The sequence below is a fragment of the Solanum lycopersicum genome, chromosome 3, assembly GCF_036512215.1.
Source record: "Solanum lycopersicum chromosome 3, SLM_r2.1".
Taxonomy (NCBI): domain Eukaryota; kingdom Viridiplantae; phylum Streptophyta; class Magnoliopsida; order Solanales; family Solanaceae; genus Solanum; species Solanum lycopersicum.
In genome coordinates this window covers 54,658,642-54,676,110 of record NC_090802.1, presented here as the reverse complement: position 1 = coordinate 54,676,110, position 17,469 = coordinate 54,658,642, and the positions used below count along the sequence as shown (strand labels likewise).

Sequence of the window (17,469 nt, the reverse complement as noted above, 5' to 3'; positions counted from 1 at the left end):
TTAAACTAATAAAAAATGTTAGGGAATTTATTTTCATCTGTGTGATTAAACTTTAGTGAACAATATAATCGAAATTCACACAAGCTAGTATGATGCTATTATTATTATTATACAAGCTAGTATGATGCTATTATTATTATTATACAAGCTAGTATGATGCTACGATTATTATTATTATAACCAAAAAAAAAGACATCAATTACATTTGTCATGTTGGGGATTTGATTTATTTGATTCCCCTAACTGTGATTTTCCCTGAGGCCCTTTAGTCCTTATGTAGAGTCTATACTGATCAAAGGTTCTTGGTGGATACAATGGAGAAATATTGTGTGTGGTGAGCAGCTCCTTTACTGGTTCTATCATCAAATCACTTTTTGGATTGTAGAAAAATGCCAGGGAGATGCGTTCTTCTGTCGAATTGACCATCACTCGATGCTCAACACTTTTGTATATTGCATTACTTAATATCTACATATATAAGTACACAAACACACAAATTAAATGTTGACTAAATAATATCTCAATCACATGAAATATTCAATAGCTGAGATGTATACTCTACAATCAGAAAAAAAAAATGAATAAAAATCAAGAAGAATATTCATGTACAATTTTTCTAGCTAGATAGGGTGGTCCAACATTTTTTATATGTTGTAATTTATCTTCAGATGTGAGGTCCATATATTCAATAAGATAAGGTTGTATGACAGTATGCGGTATGCCAAATATTGGCTTTTGCGAAATAAATTACCATTATTTTATCATTAAATGGACAAATAATGTTTATCTCTCATCAATAAATAAACTCTACTTAATCTTTATTCAATAAAACAAAAATTAACTATAATCAATCATACACTCTCTCTCTCGTTCTCTCTCTTTCTATATATATATAGAGAGAGCGCGTGTGTGTCTTCACTTTAATTTTTTATACTAATAATCAATGTTTACTACTTCCAAAAAAAAATTACAAATTTGGAAGAATATAACAAGTCAAAGTTAATTGTTTTTTAAATATTATCCAAAAAATGAGTGAATCAACAATCTTTACAAGTGTAAGATTTACGTATTAAAGTTGCAATATTTCTCCAAAAAAAAGTTACTTAAAATTACTATAAAATCATTATAAAGGAGTGTTTATAGATTTCACGACAATTTGGTCTCGTGTAGCATGTGCTAAAAGCCCTTTACTTCGGAATATGGATGGTTACTTGCTAATCTGTTCATCAATCAATCAAATTAATGTAACCGTTTTTTTTTAAGTTTGTCGAATTTTTTTTTAAAAATGTTTAATAATAATTTGCCTTTAAATGTTTTATTTTGCTCAAAATAAAATGAATAACATAAATATTACACCTAATAATTTATTTTAAATTGGATGCTTTATAATTTATATATAAGGGAAGTTACACAATTTGATATGCAGGAAATATGCATGTGGAAGCAATTTGATAGTCGATATATAATGATCAAATTAAATGAATCTGGTTAGATGTCACACATCAAAATATTAACAAAGATGTGACATGACAGTGTTTAATGTTGAATGTTCTATTGATATATTTTATACTTGCATGGTTTTTGAAAAAAAAAAATGTGAAAAACACTTTGGAATTATTAAGACTTATCCTAATAAATATAATTTTGCGAACAACTTGTCCATGACGTATAATATTTTTCAGAAATTTGGCTTCTTAAATTTTCGTTTATGAGGACGTGGGGAGGCTGTTTTCACTCGTTCCCATGTGACTATTTTTGGTCAATTTCCTTTCTTTAAAGATAATTATTGCAAATAAAAAACTATTACTACTATTGAAATAAAATAAAAAATAAACATCAAGTTGTGTTTTGTACATGAAGTTATTTGTTGATGGTTTCCATTAATAGGAGAAAAGTGCTCATCTAAATATTACTTATAGAAGGAACTAGGAAGTTATTTTACTTGTGATATACGTAAGTTTTACTAGTTTTTAATTTCACATTGTTTAACATAATTAAGAGTGAGACGTGTATTATATTAATCCCAAAAAAAACATTTATGTTAAAAGTAAGATATTGCACCTGAATTTGATCGCCTATATTGACTATGAAAGCATGTGAAGCTGGCTTTACAGTGATCCAATTAGCGTTGCGTCGGACCTGAAGGCCGGCGACATGCTTGTCAGGGAGGAGAATGGTCATGCCACCAGGATCCGAATGTGGAGAAAGGCCTAAGGTCAAGTCTGGTTGTGGACATTTTGGATAAAAGTTTACCCTTAGACATGCTCCTATATCTTCACCACCAAATGCATTTTGTAAAACATCTTCATTTAATCCAAGATTTTCTGATAATATCTTCATTAAACGTCCACCAAAATTCACCACTTGTTTTGAATATTCTTCCATCACTTCCCTGCATTCAGCTTAAACATTTAAACGACAAGTTTTCACGTGTGTTTGGTCCATGAAAAAAAGTTAACGTACCTTAGGGATGAAGGGAGGGCAGGCCATTTGTTATAGTCCTTCAAATATGCAGGAAGATAATGAAGAAAATAATAATCACTCCAATCAAGAATAGCATCTTTCTCCACTCCAAGTCTGCTTCCATATCCTTCATAAGTTTTCGGCGTATTTCCATAACTTTGCTTAACATCCATCGGTTGATGGAAAAACTCTCTCCAAACTTGTCGTGCTTCATCCATGAGCTCTGGGGGAACGCCATGATTAACAACCTGAAAAAATCCCCAATCTCGACAAGCTTCTGATATTTCTTTACAATTATTCATTCCTTCCAGATCAATCGTTGGAATATTAACATCACTAAAATTACTCAAACATGGCCTATCATTGAGTGGCTTCACATATTTTGTTGGAATGGTACAAATCCCACTATCAGATAAAGATTGCACACGAACTATTGGTTCAGGCCAATGATAATCTCGCGTGGATTTCATTAGTTGCTAACTTTACTCTTTATTTCAACAATGACAAAAAAAAAATCATCACCTTAGAATATGCAACGAATTAAAACAGTCCTTCTCTACCCCACAACATCTAAACAAATCTCTCTGTATATATACACAGAGGATACGAAGGGGCAACTTGCCGCTGAATGTTTTGCAAATAATAATTTATATCTACACAACAACTGGAGAAAATAGTAATGGGACAACAATTATATAGTGGCCAAGAAGAGGCCTCCTACCACTGAATTGTTATACTTTTCCTTAGGAGATGGTTTATCCTACGGTGATTCGATATAATAATTATTATTTAATTTTTTTATTGAAACAAAAATTGAAGAAACATGACATAATTTTCAATGAACTGATTGAATCTCACATTTATTAATCGATAGATATTACTGGTGAAAGATGATAGATATATTGTTAAAGTATGCTAAAGTAGGCCCCATAATAACAAAAGTGGACGGTTGGGTTTTGTGTTGTGTAGTGAAAAGAGTAATGGACGTAAGGAGAACGTGACAAATATGATGAGGCATAATTAACACGCTATTGTTATAACGTGGGGTGAGCGCGAGTTGGGATATTATTTCAGAATTGTGTGTACTAAAATTGCACAGCACCTCGCTGACCACACACTATGACAGACAATCATAGTATTAGCATGTCAATTTAATAATTACCTTATCACAACGGATTTAAAAATAATTTTGAGGTGGTGGATGCTCCATTTAAAATATAAAAAAGAAGTAAGCCTTGAGCATCCGCCCAAGAGTCAATAGACAAATCAAATCATTTTCTCAGTATTAGATGCTTTATATTATTTTTATATAAACACTTTTTAATGTTTACACAAGTATATATATTTTCAGGCGATGTTAGTGAATGCTCGAACACCCATAGGGTATTACGTGGGTCCGCCCCTCCCTGCTTATGGAGACAAATGCATCTTCCATGGAACAAAGTGGTTTACTGTACCAATTAGTTTTCCAATCAAAAAGTGTTGTATACGAACATAACAAACAACATATGTTTTTTCATAAATTGATGGAGGACCATTTGGTCACTCAAAACTAGGAATGACTAGGATTGAAAACGGAAGTATAACATGGAGGGACCTTTTATTCATTTGTCTTCTTTTTTAATTTAGGTCCAAAATATATATATAGGGACCTTTTATTCATTTGTCTTCTTTTTTATATATATATATATATATTATTTCAAAAGAAAATAAATCTAGACACAGATCCCCAGGGTTCAAATTTCGGTCACCAACTGACCGAACAAACTTAAGGGTAACAGGGAGGATACTGTAGTTTGGAGGTTAAAAGAATGAAATTTTGATGGATTGAATCAGAAAATAATGTTTACGCTTTTTATTTCTTGATAGGAGGATTCTCATAATTTTTAGTGGACAATGAATTTTTAAATTGACTAAAATCAGCAAAATGTGGGACTGCAGCCATTTCGCTGTTTACTTTATTTGTTTGTCCGGAACGAATCTATTACTCTTTAAATAATTTTTTAAAATTTCCTTTATCATTCACAATTTTTTTGCAGGTTCTATTAGTCGTGTCTCTATGCACAATGTGGTTACGATTTTTCCAGGTACAACTTCAAAAGTGATATTTTCAAAAGGACAATAATCATTAATTGCCATTAATCACCAATATGCTTAGTCATCCATTTTCACTTCACTTTTTTATTGAGTACTATCCTTACCTTTTCAATTTATTAGATTTTTTTTAATTTGACAAGAAATTTAAAAAACATAGAAAATTTTTAAACTTTGTAATTTTACACTAAAAATTCGGATAACACCAAATATATTTGAGAAAAATTAAAGAAATGATGTTTGGCTATACAATTTGTCATACTTGACAAATATATTCATCAAATATCTCAAATTCTCAAAGATATATTAAGTACTCCCTCTATTCCATATTGACTCAATTTATGAGACAATGTATGTTATTAGATTGTTATACGTACAATAACCTGTATTTATAAGATTAATAAACAGAAACAGAAATAAGATGAAGCAGAAAAAAAATAAATATAAAATACAAGAAATAATCCGAGTCCACAGAAACTATTGTGTGTCTTTAAGAAATTTAATTCCCTCACTGTACCCAAGGTTATGGATTAATTTCTCCCAATATAAAATGGATTAAACCTGTTAAAGAAATAGCGGTACCTCAAATTTCTTTAACTTCAACGAACTTAAGAACAACAACAAGTCACACAGACTCAGTCGATCGACACTTTGATTTTTGTTTGAGAGAAAAATAAATGCAGAGAAAGAAAAATTTTCAGTGTTTGAAAAATCAAAAATTGACTTCCTTTTATAGCCATTTTCAGCAAAGAACATGTCTGTTCAGTGAAATCTGTTCAGACCCATTTTATCAAGAAAGTTGTGTCTTTTGGAAAGAATAACAACTTTTCGAAAAAATGTGTCTGTTAGGAAAATAACTACTTTTTGGAAAGTAACAACTTTTCGAAAAAGTAACAACTTTTCAGAATGTTACCGTTACCCGCAAATTTATAAGAGATAATATTAACAGGATTTATTTGATTTAACAAAAACTGATTAAATAAATTTTGTCCAAAAAATTTATTAGTCAATCACATCATTTGCCAAATCCAAAGCCGAGCCGAGCGAGCGACGACGACGACGGCGCGAGGGGGCATCTTCTTCTTATCTCTTTTAAGAAGTAATGGAAGTGTTTCCTTCTATAAGGACAACAATTTCCATTTCTTTTGCCGATATGGGAGAAATGACTTTTCATTTGCATTTTGCAAATGACTTTTCATTTTCCCTCCAAAGTAGTTCCCTCACTTTTCATATTCTCTCTTTTCTTTTCCCATTCACACTTGCTAAAACCCAACAATCCCCCACATGAATGGGGAAGGCTATTGTTTAAAACATATGCATGAAAAAACTTGTGTGTCTTGTAGGTAAAGGTTAATCGCATCTGGATAAGTAGGTTTCCCTTTAAACTTTCCGTAGTGAACATATATCGGATATACTCGGTCAATCGGTAGATTTGATATCTTTGAACCGTCGAGCTTTGGTGTATACCTTGACAACATATGTCACACAATCAACCCTTGAACTGTTCTTAGTTCTCATTATTTTGTTTGTTTCAGTCATGAACACATCTTGGATAGTAAGTGCTTAAAGAACTGGCCTTACCGGATTCTCCTTGAAGCAGCTTACACTTCACACTTACATAGGTGATTTCTAAATGTGTTATCCCATAGATACACCATTTGATATTCCCTGTATCAAACTTAGAAACCATTAAAAAGTCCTTATGTCTTTATCCTGGTTACTAAACATTGTCTCATCATGAGAATGGACCATAAAATAATAATAATAATTTTTTTTCTCTTTGACAATGTTGAACCGTCATCAATGACTTTGTTTTATCTCCTTGAACCTAGATCTTGGGATCTCTAGTCTTCTAGGTAGAGTTACCGCCACGATGACTTGTTCTTGGCCATAGTCCCATTTCCGTCGATGATTTCTCAACTCCCTCTCTATTTAGGCCTTTTGTAAGTGGATCCGACACATTATCCTTTGACTTCACATAGTCAATTGTGATAATTCCACTAGAGAGTAGTTGTCTCACAGAGTTATGTCTTCGTCTTATGTGACGAGACTTGCCGTTATACATAATGCTTCCAGCCCTTCCTATTGTAGCTTGACTATCACAATGTATGCATATAGGGGCCATTGATTTGGGCCAAAATGGAATATCTTCTAAGAAATTCCGGAGCCATTCAGCTTCTTCACCTACCTTGTCTAAAGCAATGAATTAAGACTCCATTGTAGAGCAAGCTATACATGTTTGTTTGGATGATTTTCAAGATGTTGCTCCTCCACCAATAGTAAAAACGTATCCACTTGTGAATTTTGTTTCAGTTGACTCAGTAATCCAATTTGCATCACTATATCCTTCAAGAACGGCTGGATATCTGTTGTAATGTAAAGCATAGTTTTGAGTGTCATCTAAGTATCCTAAAACTCTCTTCATTGCCAACCAATGATTATGATTAGGATTACTTGTGTATCGACTCAGTTTACTGATAGCGCAAGCTATGTCTGGTCGTGTACAATTCATGACATATATTAAGCTTCCTAATACGCTAGCATAGTCCAATTGAGACTGACTTTCGCCTTTATTCTTTGAAAGATGAAGATTTACATCAATTGGAGTCTTTGCCCTTTTAAAATTCAAAAATTTGAATTTTTCAAGTATCTTTTGAATATAATGAGTTTGAGACAATGCTAGACCGTTAGGAGTTTTAAGAATTTTAATTCCTAATATCACATCAGCAACTCCTAAATCTTTCATATCAAAGTTACTAGCAAACATATGCTTTGTAGCTTTTATATTAGCAATGTCTTTGCTCATTATAAGAATATCATCTACATATAGGCATAAAATAACTTCCTGATTTGGAGTATCTTTAATGTAAACACATTTATCACATTCATTGATCTTAAATCCATTTGACAACATGGTTTGATCAAACTTTGCATGCCATTGTTTTGGTGCTTGTTTTAGCCCATAAAGTGACTTAATAAGTTTGCACACTTTCTTTCTTTACCAGGAACTACAAAACCCTCAGGTTGTTCTATGTAAATTTGCTCTTCAAGCTCTCCATTTAAGAAGGCTGTTTTCACATCCATTTGATGAATTTCAAGACCGTATACTGCAGCTAGTGCAATTATCATCCGAATTGATGTAATCCTAGTCACTGGCGAATATGTGTCAAAATAATCAAGACCTTCTTTTTGTCTAAAACCTTTGACAACAAGTCTTGCTTTATATTTGTCAATAGTTCCATCGTCTTTCATCTTCCTTTTAAAGATCCATTTTGAACCCAAGGGTTTGTTCCCTGGAGGAAGATCAACCAACTCCCAAGTATGATTGCTTAAGATTGATTAAATTTCACTATTAACAGCCTGCTTCCAAGAGATTGAGTCGCTAGACAACATTGCTTCCTTGAATGTTTGAGGCTCACTTTCAAGAAGAAATGTTACAAAATCTGATCCAAATGAAGTAGATGTCTTTTGACGTTTACTGCGTCTTGGACTTTCTTCATTTTGTTCATTCTCTTTTGGTTCTTCTCTGGGTTGTTTAGATCCCCCACTAGATGACTCAAGTCTAGTTTTATACGGATAGATATGTTCAAAAAATTCAGCACTATCTGGTTCCATTACCGTATTATCATGAATATCCGGATGTTCAGACTTATGAACCAAAAATCGACATGCCTTACTATTTGTGGCATATCCAATGAATACACAATCCACAGTCTTAGGTCCTATTTTTACCCTCTTAGGTATAGGAACTTGGACTTTGGCTAGACACCCCCACACTTTGAAATATTTCAAATTGGGTTTTCTACCTTTCCATTTCTCATATGGAATTACATTTTGTCTTTGAGTGAGGCACTCTGTTAAGTATCTGATTTGCTGTAAGGATAGCTTCCCCCCACAAGTTCTGTGGTATACTTGAACTTATAAGTAATGCATTCATCATTTCTTTTAAAGTTCGATTTTTTCTTTCTGCAATTCCATTAGACTGAAGAGTGTAGGGAGCAGTAGTTTGATGGATTATTCCATTTTCTAAACATATTTCTGCAAATGGAGATTCATATTCTCCACCTCTATCACTTCTGATCATTTTGATCTTTTTATCTAACTGATTTTCAACTTCAGTTTTATATTGCCTAAATGCATCTATTGTTTCATCCTTACTATTTAGCAAATAGACATAACAATATCTAGTGCAATCGTCAATAAAAGTTATGAAATACTTTTTCCTACCACGTGATGGTGTTGACTTCATGTCACAAATATCAGTGTGAATCAATTCTAAAGGATTTGAATTCCTTTCAACAGATTTATAAGAATGCTTAGCATACTTAGATTCAACACAAATATGACATTTTGATTTATTGCACTCAAATTTTGGTAAAATATTTAAGTTAATCAGTTTTCGCAAGGTTTTGTTATTAATGTGTCCCAAACGTTCATGCCATAAACATTTAGACTCAAGCAAGTAAGAAGAAGCAAAATCTTTATTCATATCAACTGCAATTACATTGAGTTTGAAAAGGCCATCACTAAGGTAGCCTTTTCCTACATAGATATCATTTTTGTTTACTACTACTTTATCTGAAACAAATACACATTTAAATCCATTATTGGTCAGAACTGGAATTGAAACTAAATTCTTTCTCAATTCTGGAACATATGAGACCCTATTCAAAGTCACCACCTTGCCTGATGTCATCTTTAATAGGACTTTGCCAGTTCCTTCCACCTTTGCAACAGCGGAGTTTGCCATAAACAATTTTTCATCTGTAAGTGCTGGAGTATATGATGAAAATAATTCTTTGTTGGCACAAACATGGTATGAGGCACCAGAATCTATCCACCATTCTCTTGGATTTCCAGCCAAGTTACATTCTGAAAGCATTGCATAGAGATCATCCATTTCTCCTTTGGATTCAGCCAAGTTTGCTTGATCTTTCTTTTTTTTGTCCTTCTTAGGACCTCGGCATTCATTAGCCCTATGACCATGTTTACCACAATTAAAGCAGTTTCCATTGAATTTCTTCTTATGAGGATTGCTTTTTGGACCAGATGCTTTCTTTCTTTTCTTTAATTTTGTGGAATCTTCTTCAACAAAATTTACTCCAGATATTGCTGAATTACCACGTGACCTCTTTTTTGCAGCCTTATTATCCTCTTCGATTCTCAACCTTACTATGAGATCTTCAACAGTCATCTCCTTGCGTTTGTGTTTCAAGTAGTTTTTAAAGTCCTTCCACAATGGAGGTAACTTTTCAATAATTGCAGCCCCTTGAAAATCATCATTCACAATCAATCCTACATTAAAGGTTATGTGAGTATTAAGGGAAAACTTAATATTTCTAACATAGGCATTAAATAAATTTATACCTTCAGCAAGGAGATTATGGATTATGACCTACAATTCTTGAACTTGGGTGACGACAGTCTTACTGTCTATCATCTTATAGTCCAGAAATTTTGCCACAATGAATTTCTTCATTCCGGCATCTTCTGTTTTGTACTTCTTTTCTAAAGCATCCCAGAGTTCTTTTGAGGTTTTGGCATTGTTGTACACATTGTACAGATCATCTTGCAGACCACTCAAAATATAATTTTTACACAAAAAATTTGAGTGTGTCCATGCTTCTGTTACCAAGAATCGTTCATCAGCCGGAGTTTCATCTGACATAACAGGAACATTCTCATTGATGAACTTCTGCAGACTCAACGTAGTGAGATAGAAGAACATCATTTGCTGCCAACTCTTAAAGTCGACTCCAGAAAACTTTGCAGGATTCTCAGCCGGTGCTAAGGCAGCATTTGAACGATTATGTGCAACCGTTGTTGTTGCAGCACTTACTATTTCAACATTTGTTTGACTTGAATTAGTCATTTTTTCTGTCACAAATAGCAGATAAATTAAGTATTTAAAATACTAACAGTAAAGAACAAATCTTTACACAAACTGTTTCTGATTTAACGATAAAGTTTTTATGTTCTTTTAATCGTTAATCGAATGAATTTTAAAAATTCAAGCAGAGTAGAAAACCATAAAGGTTTTAATCTCCAGAAACCTCAAATAAAGAAACTATGTAAATTTCTTAAGATTGTTATTAGATTGTTATACTTACAATAACCTGTATTTATAAAGTTAATAAACGGAAACAGAAATAAGATGAAGCAGAAAAAAAAATATAAAATACAAGAAATAATCCGAGTCCACAGAAACTACTGTGTGTCTTTAAGAAATTTAATCCCCTCACTGTACCCAAGGTTATGGATTAATTTCTCCCAAGATAAAACGGATTAAACCTGTTAAAGAAATAGCGGTACCTCAAATTTCTTTAACTTCAACGAACTTAAGAACAACAACAAGTCACACAGACTCAGTCGATCGACACTTTGATTTTTGTTTGAGAGAAAAATAAATGCAGAGAAAGAAAAATTTTCAGTGTTTGAAAAATCAAAAATTGACTTCCTTTTATAGCCATTTTCAGCAAAGAACATGTATGTTCAGTGAAATCTGTTCAGACCCATTTTATCAAGAAAGTTGTGTCTTTTGGAAAAAATAACAACTTTTCGAAAAAATGTGTCTGTTAGGAAAATAACTACTTTTTGGAAAGTAACGACTTTTCGAAAAAGTAACAACTTTTCGGAATGTTACCGTTACCCGCAAATTTATAAGAGATAATATTAACAGGATTTATTTGATTTAACAAAAACTGATTAAATAAATTTTGTCCAAAAAATTTATCAGTCGAGCGACGACGACGGCGCGAGGGGCATCTTCTTCTTATCTCTTTTAAGAAGTAATGGAAGTGTTTCCTTCTATAAGGACAACAATTTCCATTTCTTTTGCCGATATGGGAGAAATGACTTTTCATTTGCATTTTGCAAATGACTTTTCATTTGCATTTTGCAAATGACTTTTCATTTTCCCTCCAAAGTAGTTCCCTCACTTTTCATATTCTTTCTTTTCTTTTCCCATTCGCACTTGCTAAAACCCAACAATGTACACCTATTCCGTGCATGAACTAACATTTTTAGCTATATACGTTTTATCTCTGTCTTCTTCTTTCTTCTTTGATCATATCTTTTTTCAATACCATCACCATTTCTACCGCGCCCATCTCTACCACCACCATCCACCCTTCTCTTTCTCTCTTATCCTTAGCCACCTCATCCCCTTCTTCACCATTATCATATTCATCTAGAAAGCATTATTTTCCTTCTCAAAAATTAAAAAAATCTTCTTAAAATTGATTATTCTCCAGCATCCAAAACCAAAACAAGATAAAAAAGTAGAAAACGGAAATGGATTCAACTACGAACAAAACAATTTTAAAATTCATTTTTCAAAGGGAAAAACCTACACAAAATAGATTCAGTTGTGAAAATTATTTATTCAATTTGGACACAACCCAAATTATTATCCTTAATTAAAGGATCCATAACCCAAATTATTTATCAGCTTACTCCAATATCTCCTTCGCATGATGTCAACATCACTACTATGAGTTAATCCGCATCGATACTTGCTATTTTGATATAATATAGAATTGAGCTTAATTCTTTGTGTTACTTCGTTGATATATTGATACTTAAACGACATCATATAGGACTGGATTCTATTTTTAAGAAATAAATGAGAAACAATTTGGAGATAATTTATTAAAGTTATAAGGACTTTTCAAAATCGAACCGAAATCGATAACTCGAAAAAAAAAAGTTATTGATTTATCAATATAGGTTATTGGTTTAGCGATTTTGATAACGGTTTTAATTTTTTTTGTTATCAAGTTAGCGGTTCTAAATGGTTTGAAGTTCTTTTCTTAACGGGTTAACCGATAACCCGATAGGAAATTAAATAATGATAATACACCATAAAATGTTTGACTTAGAATTGGGTTTCCTACTTTTATTTTTTGTTGTCTCAAACAGTACTTGTTATTCTACAATAAAAAAGTATTTGCTTTTGAGCAAGAGGTAACTTGTGAACTCATGTGCATGATTTATTAGGTTTATCACCTTGTTTCTAAGTGATTTTCAATATTTTTTTGTGTCAAGTCTTAACGATTAATTGGATAACCGAACCGAGAATGATAAAAAATTGATAAACCAATAACTGATAAATCAATATCTTCTAAAAAAAAACAGTATTTAGTGACGAATTGTAGCGACAAACAATATTTCGTCGCTAATAACGATGGATTAGCTACGGTAAAATAAACTGGTCGCAAAATTATTGGATAAAATATTGGGATCTAAAATAGCGACTGAATAGCGGTAAAAACTAAATTATTACTTTTTTAAAGATATAAGTGTTCTTTTCCCTTTTATTAGTAATTTCTTCTGAAGCCCAATTCCAATTTTCAGAAAGGATTAACATTCGTTTGTTTCATTAGCAAAGTCTATCACAAAGTGCTTTAAACTCTGATGGAGAATATGTGTTGAGGGTTTCGATATAGCAGCTGTTATAATGAGTATCCATAGAATATTTGCAAACGTTGTTAGAATGTCAAGAGTAAGGCAAACCTTTTTGGCGACAATTGATGTTGCTGAATCACAGCGTGCAACGGCGATTTGATGTTGAATCTAAATAAACAATCATTCCAATTAATATCTGAACTCTTTTTGGTAAAATAACACTAAAACAATAATATTTTAACGATAACTAACCAATTGTTACATTTTTTTAAATATATTTAAGGAATCAAAACAGAATCATTGAAAGGACTTACACGATCTTTGAGGCTATTCAGAAACTCTCCTTGGGGACTATTTCTGTACAAACAATCAACAAAGACCTTGAGGTAATTATATAGAATTTATAATTAATTATAAGTCAAGAACACGTATTATAGTCTAGGATCTGTCAATCCACAAAAATTTAGCACACCAAACTTGAGGCTTCTCGAACTATAGAAACAAAAGAAAAGGGTAAATATTGGTCCTTAATTTTCCTTGAATAATCATAACAGGAAAAGAGTTGTAAAGTAGACAAAAATAATGGAATCTAAGAGCAATGATGAAATCCCATTAATAATTAACCATTTTGATTCCTTGAAACAATTCAAAGAATTTAGTAACTCAATAGTGAATTTGTGTTGAGTGATAATGAAACCATGATCTTTCCTAAAGATTTCAAACCCAGAGAAGTAGTGTAGGTGACCCAAATCTTTGACTTTAAATTCATCATCAAGAAACACACTGAGTGATGCTGACAGTTAATGATATCATCAACATATATGGCTATGATCATAATAAGATAATTTTTATAAAAAAGAGAATAGTCATTTACACTTTGTTTGGATCATTGTTTCATAATGTATCGTATTGTATTGTACTTTATTGTAATGTATTGTATGGTAGATACAATGGTTGGTTAGATGTATTGTTTGTTATTGTTTAGTAACATTTAAATTGTTTGGTTTGATTGTATCGTATTGTATTGTAATTTATAAATTTACTTAAATATCCTTAATTATTCTTATGTAGGAGCTTTGACTAGATTTAAATAAGTAAGGTAAAGGGTAAAATAGTATCTTGAAATATTATGTAAAGATATAATTGGAAAAAAAATTAAATAACAATGGGAACACACCAAATTGGTTGTTCCATAAATAGGGATTTCCATTGTTACGTAACAATGAAATTTAACAATATAGTACAATAAATTTTAAGTTACAAACAAAACAAAACATTGTAAGTATAGTAACGATACAATACAATACAATGAATAACAATGATCCAAACATATTGTTAGAGAAGAAATAAATCCTTTGAATTGTAAAGCAATTGATAGCCTAGCAAATCATAACCCAAGGTGCATCTTAGATGTGACATGGTAAATAAAATTTTGAAAGGCCCTAAACAAGCCACTTGACGTAAGTAATGACGTAAGATAAAGATATACAATATGAAATCAACAATAAAGCTAAAGAAACCTAAATCATAATAGCTCAACACAAGAGAACCCTTCATACAAAACATTAAATGCGGAAGCTATATTTTAAGTTATACTAAAGTCTAACACAAGTTTTTACTACATAGATGAGTCTTTAGAACCATGCTTAATTTTTTATGACTCTATTAGTAAATACAAGGCTTAGCATGTGTCAAAGGAATAGGTACATATATTAGGTGCTGAATATTCGGAACACCTTTGCTTCAGTAGCCCGATTGAATACCATTTAGACTATTACTAGTAATTATAATATAAAAAAGCTAAAAAGTGTTTTAACTATATGTGAATTCTGCCTTTTTGATGGTGTACCATTGGAAGAACTTGTAACGACCTGATCTGCGTTGTTAGGGAAAAGCAAATGGGGAAACAAATAGGGCCAGCATACTTCCGTAGTAACTTAAGATTTCTTAGTCTAGTCCAGATTTGTACAAAATCGGAGTTAGTGAGATTAGGAAAAATCTGATAACAAATGAGAGATCTATTAATGAATTTGATTACACGAGTGGATACCTAAGACGTTAAGGAACTCGTGCGACTTTAGAAAATTAAATTTGTGTGAGTAGAACTTCCAAACTAATCTTAGCATAAACGAGTAGAACTTCCAAAACTAATCTTCGCATGAACGAGTATTTCTTGAGTGTTATAGGATGATGTTGTGTTGTGAAATGAGGCTTGGAATTCAAATTCCAACATTCTCTCTCCGTGCATGCCGTTGTAAAGAGATGAATTCGCTGTAGCGGGATGGGTTCTGCGGTAGCAGAAAAGACGCGACTTAAATCAAAAATAAAATCCCAAAAATATTTTGTTCTGCACTTTTTGACTTTGAGAGCTAGGAGATGATCCCAGACGAGTTCTTGATTGTTTTTCATCATTCTTTAAGCTAAATGTAATACTTTAACTCCTTGAACACGTTTTTTGATCCGTAGGACGTAACCTAATTAATGGGTAATTATCGATGGGGGAAGGTTTGATCTGAAAATTACGGTGGAAAACCCCTAATCTAGGCCGATATGGGGATCAAGGGTTTGGTCTAGGGTTATTGAGTTTGTTATAATCCGAATAATTAGACCTTGATTTATTTATCCTTGCGTATAAATTGTTGTTTGTAGACCTAGAACAAGCGGAAAAAAATCTGAAAAGAAAAAGTCCAGATTCCTTTATAAGGGGATTCAATCTTGGATAAGAGGTAAGTGATGATTTTAATTTCATGTTTTGTGTGATGTATGTTAGTAATTGTTTCATTGTAATATGTGCATGTATATGAATGAAGCCTATTGATCACACCTACTGTAAATAAGTATGAACGAATCACCTCTTGTTGTATGATTGTGAGAATATAAATAGTGATTGTGACTGTGATTTGTTGAATAAATCTGGTGTTGCATTCCGACACACTCATTAAAATCGATTTCCACATTTTGGCATAACTATGGGACATCAATTACCACAATCTGACATAAATATGGAATTGGTTGTCACGTTCTGACATAAATATGGAATCGTTTACCACATTTCGACATAAATATTGAATTGAATACCACATATTGATATGCTAATAGTTTGGATATGAGTTTTATGAGTAACCCATTAAATTGCATTCTGAGAGAACCATTTATTTATTATATCTACTTGTTATTGAGATTGTGAAATCATGTATTGCTTCTGAAATGATAATCGTGTGTGTGTGTGTGTGTATATATATATATATATCCCTTCACTCCAAAATTCCTCAAAGAAAACAAGCAGCAAGTCAGTCTGCGCATAGCATACTCAGTTCTTCTCTTTTTACGATCGGTCGAAGGGGAATGGGCCAACTCGAAATGGACCGCAAGGATGGTAGCCCGGGGGAAGCTAGTCTATCAGAAGGCAGTTCTTGAGTAAGTGAGATTGGTTGAAGTTCAATATGCATTATCAACTGGAGAAGAAAGATAGGGTCGAAACTCTTTTTCAAAAAATTGGCGATTTAACTGTAGATTCAATAGCACCGATTATGAACCTGGAAAGAGAAGAGCACCGTCTACTCATACTGTCACTTGTCTACCTTGTTGTGATTCTGATATAGATTGTGTACTAGTACACGATGGTTGTGTATTGAAAGTGCACTTACTTATTTTTTTGTTGAGTACATGACATCTTCATGCGGCTATTGATAGACTTCAGCTAGGTGATTATTGAGTGTGATCGAATTTAAGAGTGAGTCAGTTCTTTCATATTGCCATAGATCTTTCTTGTTTAAGTTCACTATTTTCGGACTCAGACTATTGCTTGAGTTGTTCTTTAATTTCGAGTTGTACACCTTTAGACTTGTCATTAGAGTGAAATTTTAGTACAATGACTTTTGAGTTCTAGAAATTATTATTTCGCATTAATTGGTTATTTGAACCTTTGGTGTTTATTGAAACTCTATATAATTTCTGCATTTTTATTGAAACTCTATATAATTTCTGCATTTTGAACCTATTTCCTTTTTTAACCTATTTCTGTATCATTAAATGTCTTAATTTTCATAAAATTTGTTGATTCAAATTGTATAATGATTCTGCCACCGAAAGGGTAATACGGGTGCCAATTACGACAATTAAATTATGACGAGAAGTTAAAGATTAAAATAACACGAAGATTTCGTTAACCAAGGAAAAGAAAAAAATTGTTTCTATTATTAAAGGCTTTTATCGCCTAAAGCAAGTTTCAAGAGTTGATATAGCAGAATTGAAGATCATGCGTTGAGACTTGACTTTGTACAAATCTGAAGGCACTCTTTAGATTAAAGATAAAAATAAAGGAACTGATTTTATCATTATTTCTCTTTTATGTATGAAAATTCAAGGCAACAAGCGTGTACCGATGATTAGATGCTTGATGTATCTCACCACTACTACAGTATCGAATAATCTATTTGTGGCATGTACTTTATTTAGATATAGCATTTTGCAACTGAAATGCATTTTTAGAGAAGGCCCAAAAAA

At 32.3% G+C, this 17,469-nt stretch overlaps 1 protein-coding gene across 1 annotated transcript; it reads right to left on the bottom strand.

Annotated features, from left to right (window-relative positions):
• LOC101260801 (jasmonate-induced oxygenase 2) lies at nt 1-3,335 on the bottom strand. The gene is made up of 3 exons (XM_004235195.5): nt 2,464-3,335; nt 2,062-2,392; nt 1-468 (listed from the first exon to the last, which is right to left on the bottom strand). The coding sequence occupies exons 1-3, from the start codon at nt 2,931-2,933 to the stop codon at nt 196-198; spliced, it is 1,074 nt and encodes a 357-aa protein (XP_004235243.1). The 5' UTR covers nt 2,934-3,335; the 3' UTR covers nt 1-195.
• Nucleotides 3,336-17,469: the final 14,134 nt, after the last annotated feature.